The sequence below is a fragment of the Carassius gibelio genome, chromosome B2, assembly GCF_023724105.1.
Source record: "Carassius gibelio isolate Cgi1373 ecotype wild population from Czech Republic chromosome B2, carGib1.2-hapl.c, whole genome shotgun sequence".
In the NCBI taxonomy this organism is placed as follows: Eukaryota; Metazoa; Chordata; class Actinopteri; order Cypriniformes; family Cyprinidae; genus Carassius; species Carassius gibelio.
The window spans coordinates 11,789,685-11,801,756 of NC_068397.1; the positions used below are offsets into that span (position 1 = coordinate 11,789,685).

General features: G+C 35.2%; 3 protein-coding genes across 8 annotated transcripts; 2 read left to right on the forward strand and 1 right to left on the reverse strand.

The window, feature by feature from the left end:
• The first annotated feature begins 241 nt into the window (after nt 1–241).
• On the forward strand, nt 242–3,465 carry cdcp2 (CUB domain containing protein 2). Its single transcript, XM_052549309.1, has 6 exons — nt 242–278; nt 448–795; nt 1,556–1,897; nt 1,977–2,330; nt 2,774–2,952; nt 3,160–3,465. Exons 1-6 carry the CDS (start codon nt 242–244, stop codon nt 3,463–3,465), a joined length of 1,566 nt encoding a protein of 521 aa, XP_052405269.1.
• A 78-nt stretch (nt 3,466–3,543) lies between these two features.
• On the reverse strand, nt 3,544–5,680 carry tceanc2 (transcription elongation factor A (SII) N-terminal and central domain containing 2). Its single transcript, XM_052547396.1, has 4 exons — nt 5,400–5,680; nt 5,183–5,324; nt 4,746–4,942; nt 3,544–3,849 (listed from the first exon to the last, which is right to left on the reverse strand). Exons 1-4 carry the CDS (start codon nt 5,496–5,498, stop codon nt 3,655–3,657), a joined length of 633 nt encoding a protein of 210 aa, XP_052403356.1. The 5' UTR covers nt 5,499–5,680; the 3' UTR covers nt 3,544–3,654.
• A 376-nt stretch (nt 5,681–6,056) lies between these two features.
• Nucleotides 6,057–11,802, forward strand: cdc7 (cell division cycle 7 homolog (S. cerevisiae)). Of its 6 annotated transcripts, XM_052548178.1 has the most exons (13): nt 6,108–6,180; nt 6,315–6,371; nt 6,661–6,773; nt 7,291–7,377; nt 7,479–7,614; nt 7,732–7,825; nt 7,926–8,068; nt 8,648–8,885; nt 9,023–9,118; nt 9,200–9,405; nt 10,006–10,088; nt 10,750–10,899; nt 11,020–11,514. In XM_052548178.1, the coding sequence occupies exons 3-13, from the start codon at nt 6,698–6,700 to the stop codon at nt 11,349–11,351; spliced, it is 1,641 nt and encodes a 546-aa protein (XP_052404138.1). In that variant the 5' UTR covers nt 6,108–6,180; nt 6,315–6,371; nt 6,661–6,697; the 3' UTR covers nt 11,352–11,514. The 6 variants fall into 6 exon arrangements, with proteins under 6 accessions (XP_052404139.1, XP_052404142.1, XP_052404140.1 ...); XM_052548179.1 differs by lacking the exon at nt 6,315–6,371 and having other exon boundaries at nt 6,057–6,180; nt 11,020–11,802; XM_052548182.1 differs by lacking the exon at nt 6,315–6,371 and having other exon boundaries at nt 6,057–6,180; nt 8,648–8,711; nt 11,020–11,802.
• Nucleotides 11,803–12,072: the final 270 nt, after the last annotated feature.

Consider the following 12,072-nt stretch of genomic DNA (forward strand, 5'->3'; position numbering starts at 1 on the left):
TGAATACAATTTAGATTTTGTTTGTTGCTTTGGATAAAAATGTATTCAACTGTACACTGTTTTAAAAAAAAATCTACTATAAATATTTGTGGTAAAAAAATAAATAAATAAAAAACATCTGTGGTTGCCAGAAATATGGTATCAATGTTTTAGATTTTACAGATTGAACTTGAAATGTACAGTAACAACATATAGTATTAACCTTCTGAAATAATAAAGTCAGTTTTGTACCTTTATAAGAATGAATCAAAGCTCATCACAAGTAGCCTTTCCACAAGGTAAGGTAAATACTTTAACAATTTAAGATGTAACATAAAACCCTATACATAACTGATAAGCATACAACTAAGAAGAAACAAATGTAAAGTGTCAAAGAGGTTGTAAGATGACCTGCTCCTATAAGGGAAGTTATTGTCTACTTTTTTTTACAGTATAATATGTTTATAGGTGTTAAATGTGGAGGAATCCTCTCTGCAAGCAGTGGCAACGTGTCAAGCCCTAATTTTCCAAGCCTGTACCCTTATAATACTGAATGCACCTGGTTGATAGTGGTCTCGGAAGGCTCTTCCGTACTGTTAACGTTCCATCACTTCGAGCTGGAATACCATACAGACTGTGCGTATGACTACATCAAGATATACAATGGCATCTCAGAGGATGAAGGCAACCTTTTGGGGAAATTCTGTGGAGATGTGTCTCCTCCTCAGTTCAGCTCATCCTGGAACGTCATGTCCATCATCTTCCACTCAGACCGCCATGTTGCACGCAAGGGTTTCTCGGTTGGCTATAGGAAAGGTGAGGAGTGCAACTGATGATTCCAGGTGCAATATCAGTTAATATGCAGTTTAAAACAGACAATAAATACCACTTGTCCATCAGTTTGTAAAAATAACCATGTATTGTGTTTACTGCAGACCTTTTACAATTAAAGTCTATGGGGTAAGATAATGCAAAAGCGATAATACACCTTGTTTCAGTAGTATAGCCCCAAATCATATGTGATAACATAAGTTTAGTGTGATGAATTTGCTTACTAACCTTGATATATCCAGTCTTTCAAATGTCATGACTAGATAACCCTCATAAAAAACAGTATAGTATTCCACATATTACTATTTTATAGTGAAATATATTGAAATTGATTTTATTAAATTAATTTCAACATACAACTCAAGACTGCTCAAAACAGTCCAAATTAAACTTACAACTTTTTCTACATCAAAACAATATATAACCCTACACTCATTTTACTTGACCTTTTAAAAATTCATCAATTTGTAAACACTTAATAATAAAAAATAATAAAAAATTGACAGAAAATTTGCCTGAAGCACTGTATACAAATATATGAGCTGCACATTTCTGCATGAAGCCTCTAGAATGCCTTGCCCCATGGAATGTTTTGTTCAAGTTCAAACTAAGTACAAACTAAGGAATAAATGTCAATTATTTTTGAGGTAAATGACAGCATGCTAGATTAATTTTTTTTTTTATTGCAACTAATATAAAAATAAAAATGTAAAGTCAACTTAATTTGTTCCTTTTTCAAAATCAGATATGTGTGGTGGGGTATTGACCGGTCTATCTGGGGTCATCTCAAGCCCAGGTTATCCACTAGAGTATAACAACAATGCAGATTGCTCCTGGACTGTACACGTGTCCAATCAGAGTGTAGTGAGCCTGGTGTTTCTCGACTTCCAGTTGGAAAACAATGAGGGGTGCAATTTTGACTACGTGGCTCTCTTTGATGGCCCCTCTGTTAAACACCGTCACCTGGGCAATTACTGTGGTAACGAGAGACCTCCCAACACTGTCACCACATCAAACCATCTGCTTGTGGTCTTCAAATCTGACTTTAATATTGGCGGGAGAGGTTTTAAAGCCTACTACTACTCAGGTGAGACACGTTTTCAAACAAGATATTATCACAAAATAAAATTTCAAATACATAGTCCTTGATATTCATGTTTTTAAAGGAGAGTGCCAGCAAATTCTCAAAAATATCAGTGGGAACTTTACTAGCCCTCACTACCCAAACATCTACCCCAACAACATCAACTGTCACTGGACAATCACTTTAGCAGCTGGCTACAGGATTAAGCTCTTTTTCCCCTTTCTGGAGCTTGAGGATCGAAACAGCCTGACTGACGTGTGCGACTATGACTCTGTGTCTGTGTACGATGGGGACAGCGAGACAGACACTCTGTTGGGTCAGTGGTGTGGCAGTGAACAGCCTCCATCTTTGACCTCTAAGGGAAATAAATTACTGGTTGTTCTCAGCACTGACCGGAACTATGCATTTAAGGGATTCATGGCTTCCTATATAGGAGGTGAGTGCTCACTTATCATAGTTTGCATTCAGGCTTCTAACATAAATGACATTAGACCTTTAAGCACTAGGAGTAGGCACATGGGTGAATTATGTATGTATGCTGTTTCCCACAAAAATGTTGAGACCGATCTGAAATATGAGTATTTATTTAAAAAGGGTATTTAGCAAAAAAACTAATTTACAGTGTAGCTTTAAGCAAATAATTGCATTACATTAAGGAATCTTATAAAAAGTAAATTACTAAACACCAGTGAAAAGTAATTAATAGTCTGTGTGAACACCTTTCATAAGACTCATTCCTATGTATTATTTAAAACAATCACATTGTTGGGCTTAAGAGAATTGCATTTATACCTTACATTACGTTTTTCACATAATTATTGTAAACACTGCATTGAACTCAACCTGAATATATTATTTTGTTGTCTTTGTGTCTCGCAGTCGTGCCTGTCAATGTAAGCTGCACCCGAACTGAGTTTCAGATTCAGATCTCCAGAGAGGCTTTGCCCCAGCTGGACCGTGAGAACATTTATCTTGGGAATCCATCCTGTTCGGCCCAGCTCACAGAAACATCCTACAAAATTCTAGCCCGTTTTGTCAACTGTGGAACTGCTGGACAGGTATATAAAGAGACACTCATGCAGTGATTTCTTAGGATACCCCATTACACCTTTTTCAGCGACAATCTCAGATTCAGGTCTTATACAGTGGCTGATGTTAGCGAATTTTTGATATACCTGTATCTTACATCAGTTTAAAGACTAGATTTAATATGGTTTTGTTCAAATGAAAATTAACGTTTCCCCATATCCTGTGATCTTCTATAGAAACGTCAAAACATCACCATGCTGGTGAACTCGCTTTATATTGACTACTCTGATGGACCGCAGCAGAATATTCAGGAGTATGAGGTGCAATGTGATGCCCAGAAGAAGGTGGCCATGGTCAGCATCATCTCAGTTGAGGAGCGTAACCGGCTCAATGAACTGGCCCGTCTGGCCAAGGAATCAAACAACAAGAATGTCGATGAAGAAAGTGAACCTCATGATACAAGTGACATCATCTTCATCAGCATCTGTGTCCTCGCTGTGATCCTCATGTTAATTGCTATTGTGTGGTTGGTGCTTCTATAGGTGTGCCACACAATGCATACATAAGGACTGGATAATCCATTTTGTAATGTTTTGGAAAGAACGTATTGACAAATGCAATGTAAATAAAAGTCAAATGTTGTATTTAAGAACAAGACTGAAAGTTAAAAAGTAAAAAAAAAAATTACAAAAAAGAAAATTTGAGGTCCTGTATTTGAATTTTTCAATTCTTTACAGTTTCTTTTTGTGACTGCTTACAAATGCATTAACTGGAAGTTTACCATCCTTGACCTGCGCTCTCAAATCAGGCCTATTTTTCAGTGCAAAGACAAGAGCCCTCACAGTCCTTCTGTATGCTCCACTAATAAGTCGAGAGCTTTGGTGAAACACTTCTCTCTCTATGTTCTCCACAAGTCCATGCTCCACCTGGAACATCAGGAAAATAATTATTATCTATGTACAATAAGAATTTCAAGTACAACTGTGTCATGGTAATATTTCATATGGGGTTCATAAAGCATTTCTAAAGGTACATTTAAGACTTTCATAGTGAACAATTTAAAGTGAACACAATATGTCAATATGTTCTCTAAATGTACATGTCTAGGAATTGCACAATGAGTTACTAGTTATTAGGAACACTCTAAAGTATATAAAAAAAACTCGCTTCAGATCTTGATTATTTTTTTATTAATTTTACAAAAATAAATAGCTTAAGGTTTGAAGAATAGCGCTCCCAACCACTAGAATATAGAAATAACAGCTACTGAACACACTGCTAAAATGTGATGTTCTTCCTTCTTATTTTTGTCTTGTTTTGAGGTGCAAATGTTTAAAACTCTAAAATCAAGATATATTTGCTTGACAAGAAAAATCACATACAAAAAGCTTTATGAGAATTTGATAAAAGAATAAGTAAATTTATGATTAAACCTAACAAATATCTACCAACTGGCTCAGAAAAATCTACTTAAAATGTTTGAAAGGCCTTAATTTATGGTAATACAATTTCAGATTTTCAATTATTTGTTCTTGTTTTAATTATAAATTCACTTCATTTTTATCAATTACTCAGAAGAGAAAATTTTTAATTGAATGTCATTTTGAGCCTCTAGTAAATAAACTTGAAAATAGGACAAAAATACTGCTGAAGAACATCACTTTTTTTGGATTACAATTAGAAGGTACAGCACAGTTATTTTTACATTCTAGTGGTTGGGAGCAGAGGTATTCAGCCTTGAAGCTAATTCTTTTTTTTATAGCAATAATCTACTGAAAGCATAGGTCGTAAAGAAATTTTAATGACCACTTAGGATCAGTACCTTCAACCCTGTAGCTTCAGATAGCAGTTTCTTTGCATTGCTCCTCAAACTTTCAGTCTGTTTGTCACAGCGAACTTCTATAGTAGGTTTATTTGCATGTTCCTCAATGAAGGTCCTCCAGTGTTTATACACCTGCCCCGCTAGTGACTTGATTTCAGGATCTTCTGAGTGTTTGCGTAGGTTGTTAACTGTGTGTCCTGTATTAAAAACAATGAGAAAGTGGTATGAATTTTAAATAGTATTTGTTAGAATGTGAATATTTTCTTCATTTAAATTTTCTTAGGGGAATGATTTTTGGGGATACCACACCTTAGGACTAATTTAGTGGCAGATGATGGCAATTGACTAATATCTGTTTAAAATATCTTATCTGATAAATGAGAAATAAAAAGAGGGATATAACAAGAACGTCAAGGAAAAAAACTATAAACTCTGACCTATTCTGGTAGTTTTCAGCACTTCTCTGGAAGGCATTTTCTTATCCAGCTCCTGCAAGGCTTCTATCATATTTTCTTTAGGCTGGCCAGGCAGTTCAAGGATTGACCTGTACCTTTCAATGTCTTCAATCACGACCACTCTCTGTAAAAATACAGATGACTAGATAAATAAAACCACACCTAAATTATGTCCAGGGTAAAACAACCAATGACTTACCCGCAGAGACTCTAAGGTTGCTTGCTTGTAATTCCTCTCTTGTTTTGGTTCCTGTTGCACCCTGTCTGCCTTTGGTAACCGAACTACAAATTTATCCATGATTAACAATTTGATATGAACGATAGTTTACTAACACCAGCTCTAGCTACAGTTAATTATTCAACTTATTGCATTGTACATATGTGAATGAAACTGTACAGCAGGAATACAAAAAAGACAATAATAGTAAATTAAATTCTAATTCACACCGGAAGAGAGCGCGCCTCAGCACGATAAAGATTTTTCAATATAAAAGCCCTCTTAAAGTTACCCTTCATGGGCAAAAAGCCTATATAAAAACAATAAAAGTAATTCAGTCTTTAAACTACTAATACGTTTAATAAAAAAAATTTGTAATATCAACATTTTAGAAATAAGAGAAACGCATTTTTAATAGTTCGATAATACATTCAAATTTAGTTGTTTGTAATGGTAAAATAAAACAAAAATTATTAAATTAAACTGCATTTTACATTGTCTTCTTCATTTGAACTGTTATATCAAGAGTTGTATTTGAGTATTCGATTTTTTATTTAAATTTTATTATGGGAAAAAAATCCATATTAAATGTCAGCAATTATTAAATTCATAGCAGCTATAGTTGTATATGGAACTTTAACTAGTGGAACTGCATTTTTTTAACCAAGTGGCATAGCACTGGTCACGTGATCTGCGTCTTGTTTTAGCGCGGGAATAGGAAGTTGTCGGAAGGAGACAAGAGAGACAGTTTCGCAAGTCCGAGGTTTGTGTATATGAAAATATTCGCTGTTTCTTTTAGAAATACGCGTGTTTGACAGGGTTACGTATTTAGTGTTTAATATCAAAATAGGCTCTTAAGTTAACTTGTGAACTCTACGCTGTAACCGTTTATGTCAGTGCGGATATAGTCTGCTGGGACATTGTTTATCAAAAACTCGGTGAAAACAAAAACAGGTGAGCTATAGTAAGTTCATTACCGCAGTAACTTATGACCTTGAAATGTATATTAAGGTTTTTACTACTACTGCTATTATTATTATTATTATTATTATTATTATTGGTGTGTGTGTGTGTGTGTGTGTGTGTGTGTGTGTGTGTGTGTGTGTGTCTGTCTGTGTGTGTGTGTGTGTGTCTGTGTCTGTGTCTGTGTCTGTGTGTCTGTCTGTCTGTTGACCTTGTTTGGATACAGTTATGCTAGTTAAGCTGTAAATGAGTAATAATACCCTTTAATGCCATCCAACAGTTTCCCACATTATAACTGTTGGTAATTGTGAGATTAAATGGAAGCAGCTCAGACTGTCCAGAGGAGCACTCAGCAAAGTGTTGCAAAAGGCAGGAACCAGCACAGAATTCCCAGTGAGTGAGACCATCTTTCAATATGTGGGAACATTTGTGAGAAAGAATTGCATGTAACGTTAATCATAATATTTTTTTCTTGTGCCATTTTCATGTGTATTTTTGTTCAGTGCTTTATTATAATCGGAACTGTAATGTGTTATTTGAGATTACATTTAATTAAATATGTATATAAATAAATGCATGGCATACAAGTTTCAACAGAAATAATATTAAAGTAGAATTTAGTTTAGTTTCCTAAAATGTTTGTCAGTACCTTCAGCAGTATGCTTTATCTAATACATTCTCATTTAAGTGGTATTAACATGCAGTTAGTTGTCCAAAAACATTCCATTGTTTGCTTAAGTATATTCTTCTATGGTAAATTATTTTTTACTTTTATGTACTTCTAGTTTTAATTATGCTGAAGGGAACTTCTGTTTTTCAAGGGAATGAATGCTTGTTTAGTGACATTTTTAGATAATGTTATAACTGTCTATAAAAAATAATTAAACCTACCTGATTCTCTTTTGTTTAGAGGATGTTGAGACCGACATCGCATACCTGTATGAAGTCCTGCCACAGCTGTCTCAAATTTTTCGTATCATAGATAAAATAGGAGAAGGTTTGCCATTATATTTCTTGTCTTTGAATGCAGTGAAATCACCCTTTTTGTTTTCCTTCTGCTGATTGGCAAACCTTTAAGATCCTTTATTGTCATTAAAGGCACTTTCAGCTCAGTGTATTTGGCAGAGGCACAAATGACCGATGGGTCGAGAAGGATGTTTGCATTGAAACACCTGATCCCTACCAGTCACCCTGTCCGTATAGCCGCTGAACTACAGTGCCTGACTGTTGCTGGGTGAGTGATGTATATATTTTCATATTTTGACCTAATACCATTTTCATGTATTCTGGCATAGATACCTTTGGTTTCAGATTTACATTAAAGGATTTGTAAATTATTTTCCCTCAACAGAGGGAAAGAAAATGTGATGGGAGTCACATACTGCTTCAGGAAAGAGCATCACGTGGTCATTGTCATGCCATATATGGAGCATCAAACCTTTGTGGTAAGTGTCTGCAGTATGTGCTTTTACCCCAAATAATGATACGTCATGAATTGCTTAACCAGTACCAAAGATTTTACCCAAAAGTCTTAATTCCCTGTAGGATATTGTTAATTCCTTAAGTTTTGAGGATGTGAGGCATTACATCTTCCACCTGCTCAAAGCCTTGACACACATTCACAAGTTTGGCATCATCCACCGAGACATCAAACCAACCAATTTCCTGTTCAATCGACAAAAGAGGGAGTATGTATCTGATGTTCATGTATCTGTGGTTCTAGATTCTCTTCCTAAAACATATGCAATCGCCACAGTTTCTTGCTTATTTAAGATAATAGTAGCAATTGATTTAACCAGCTAAATGAGTGTTAGATGATGGCAAAGGTGATCGTAATGTAATAGTTGGGAAAATTACCTTTTAATATTGCTATAACCAGTTTTGTGCTGAATATTGTGCTTTCCTAATATTTATTTATTTATTTTTGTTACCCTTATGCTGTTTAAAACTTTTGTTCGTCTTCAAAACACAGATAATTTTTATTGAAACCTGAGGTTTCTGTTGCTCTTTTCTTTTCCTGACTTGGATTAACCGATCCATGTGGGAACAGTTTACTATATCTTTCTGAAGTGTCAAAGTTTTGAATTATATACACACAATATTCTATTTACTTTTGATTTCTGAAATTTTAGGGCGTAGGGGTTGTAATATAAATTTTTAATTATATTACATATTAAACTTACACTTTTTTTCACTTTCAAATAAATTTTATTAAAATGATCCAACTAAACTGAGGCATGCTGATTCCCATCTCTCACTTTCCTCAGGTATGCTCTAGTGGATTTTGGCTTGGCACAAGGCACTCCTGATACACAGATAGAATTGCTGAAGGTGGTGAAATCAAAATCTCATAAAGGTGGCGGGTCATCTAAGATGGTGGAGGAATCACTTGGGAAACAGAAACTTGTGCCTTTACCACCCAACACCAGAAACACTGCTCTCCAGTCCAGCACTAAAGCACCTGCTAAAAGACCATGCCCAGCTTCACGCATTAAACACAGCAAGGTGTCTGCACTGGTTTCTTTGTTAAATAAATTACGTTTTTAATATGATGATGGTTGAGTCAAATTAGGGAAATATTGTACATCCAAGTTCCAAGTTTGGGGAAACTTATGTCAAAACCTATGTCCTTCCTCTCAAAGGAACTGTTGGAACTTGATAATGCACCACGGTCTGTATTTGGGGAGAAAAACATAAATGGCACAAACTCTCATAAACCTGGCACTGACAAAGTTGAGGTTAGCATCTATTTTCACACTGGTTGCATCTGACACCTTCTGAATAACTATAAGCTCTTCACCTGTCAAATTGTATTTCAGGGACTGCTTTCAAAACCAAAACGAGAGGAATTAATTCCACGGAAGATCGTTTCTTCAAAACACCGTTCAATACCAGTGAGAACATCACTGAATCAGAGACCGAAAGCCCCCATTGAGAGTCAGAAACCCAAACCTCCTGCCGTTAGTCCAAGTCTCACCTGCAGCTGCTACATGACTGACCGCATCTGCAACATCTGCCTGTCAAGGTACATGCTCTTAATTAATCGAATCATATAGTTACAGATTTTAATTTTCATAAAGCCTATTTTTAATCTTAATTGTTATGCAAATTTCTAAGGCCTAGAAATTATCAAAACTATGCAGGAATATTTGCAATCTACTACATCATATTTTATACTTTTTAGCATGTAAAAGTCTTCAGTATATTTGTAAAAACCTTCAGGATGTGGTACCCTTTTAGCTGGGTACAGTTTTACTTATTTTAGGTACACTTGTAGGTCTTTTAGCTGTGTGATCTTTTCGGACTGAGTATCGATTCAGTTAAATTTGCAAAAGAAAACAAATGTGATTATTCCTTTAAAAATAAAGATTTATTTATAAGTATTAGCAGTAGACTGCTACATAGTAATATATTAGTAAGGTATATTGTTAGTACTATTTAAAGATGCACACTTATTGGACTGAAGCAATTAAAAAAAATGCAAACATTATTTATTTTAAGATTTTGTTTAGTAGTTCATTAAACTGTGCCATTTAAAAATAAAATCAGAATATTATTTAATATGTCAGGCTTTACAGCATTAATTTAATAGTGCAGTGAGTGAAGAATGCTTTGTTTTTCCTAGGAAACAGCAGGTGGCTCCGAGGGCTGGTACACCGGGCTTTAGGGCTCCTGAGGTTCTGACTAAGTGCCCTAACCAAGGAACAGGTAAAGCTACCACATGACATTTGTTTTTGGGGGGGGTGAATTTTACTTTTCTTTCCCAATGGTGTGTTCCATTCAACTTGTAAAGTTTCCAATTTTATACTTGGAAAAGTACAGTGCAACTTGATGTAGACGTCCAACATAATTGGACATGAAAGCAAACGCTATAATCATGCTAGTGTAGTCTGACAAACAAACATGTTTCATGAGTCAAATTCTTTGAACAAATCTTAAAAAAAAAAAAAAAAATCACATACTGAATCTGTCAGAGTGGTTACTGAATCAACATCACAATACCCAAGTGAATAAAAATCAAAGTCAAAATTAGACACAAATCAAAAAATCTCTGTTTGATACTATAATAGTATTGTAGTGATGCATTAAGCATCGTTCTTGCAGTCAAAGCAGCAAATTCACATGACCAACTTGAACAAAAGTAAAATATGCATGGGGAACAAAAGTCTCACTTTTGTGGTTTACTTTTAAAATGACTAGACTTTGCCTAAAATGTCAACAAGCAACAGTAAATGTGGCTGCACAGTGTGATGTACATTTGTAAATTTCATAATCAGTTAAATTCTGAATAGCTTATATTTAAGCATCTATTCTTTTCAAAAATAACTAATACATTCTGACTAACATCAGAAGCAACATCTCTCTGCAGCTATTGACATGTGGTCAGCCGGTGTCATATTGCTGTCACTGCTGAGTGGGAGGTATCCGTTCTTCAAAGCCAGTGATGATCTGATCGCTCTTACCCAGATAATGACCATCCGTGGATCTAGAGAGACGATAGAGGCTGCTAAGACGTTCGGTAAATCATTGTCTACGGGCTCAAGAGTACAGATGATTCTGGATAATGTTGTATATTGATTCTGGTCTTGTTTTTTGTACCTTAAGTTGATTGAATATTATTTTCTATGTCTGAATGCAGGTAAATCTGTAGTGTGCAGTCGTGAGCTTCCTCGGTTGGACCTGAAGATCCTCTGTGAGACTCTTAGAGGTTTGCGATCATGGGATGATGGCTTACCTTCTGAGTTTCTAGCCTCACATAACCCAGCAGAAGGAAAACAGGATGCAGGGAGTCCTGTTAAGAAGCATAAGAGCTCCCTCAAAAGCAGTGCACAGCTGCAGGAGATGGGCTGGGATAAAGTGCCTGATGATGTGTATGACCTCCTGGATAAACTCTTAGATTTAAACCCAGCATCAAGGATAACTGCTTCTGTGGCACTGCAGCATCCACTTTTCAAAGATATGACGGATTAGTTTTTGTGCCATCTTCTAATTTTGTATTATTCTGTAAAGGTTTACATTTGTGCATCTATTTTCTAACTACATGCTGTATATCAATGTTTTATTTATTAGTCTTACTTTTGGGGTTTCTTTAGATTCAGTTTTGAGAATAAAAAGTTCAAACTTATTGTTTAAAGTTTGTCTTAGAGATTATTTCTTGAATGTAAGGTTCTGACATATTTTTGGATAAAATTACCGGTAAATGTATGAACCCTTTTGAAAACAACCAGACATTTTTGACAGCTACAGTGTTGCAATTATCTTTTTTATTGTTGTCCTTACAGACTAGTTTGTAAATCAATGTATGGTAGTATAAGTTGTTCAGCAGTTGTACTATAGTACAAGCTGAGGCAGAGAACTTCACAAACCCAAAATCCATGAAAGAGCTGCAACTTCTTTAAATAAAAAATAAATAAATGAGAAAGCAATTTGCTCCTACATCTTTGGAGTTATTGGCAGATGTTCTGACTATTGCAAAGTTGTATAAATCTGTTCTAAGATGGTTGAGAGCTGTATTTAATGCAAATGATGGTAAAACACGTTACCAAAAAAAGCTATTGCCTATTTCCCAGGTTTTCATGTTATTTTGATTACTGAATGTGTGCCTGAGGAGCACTAAGTCAAAATGTTATGTTTTTAAGCTCACCCAAATGTAATATTGTGACATACACGTGGTTTAGATTTTTTACTAATT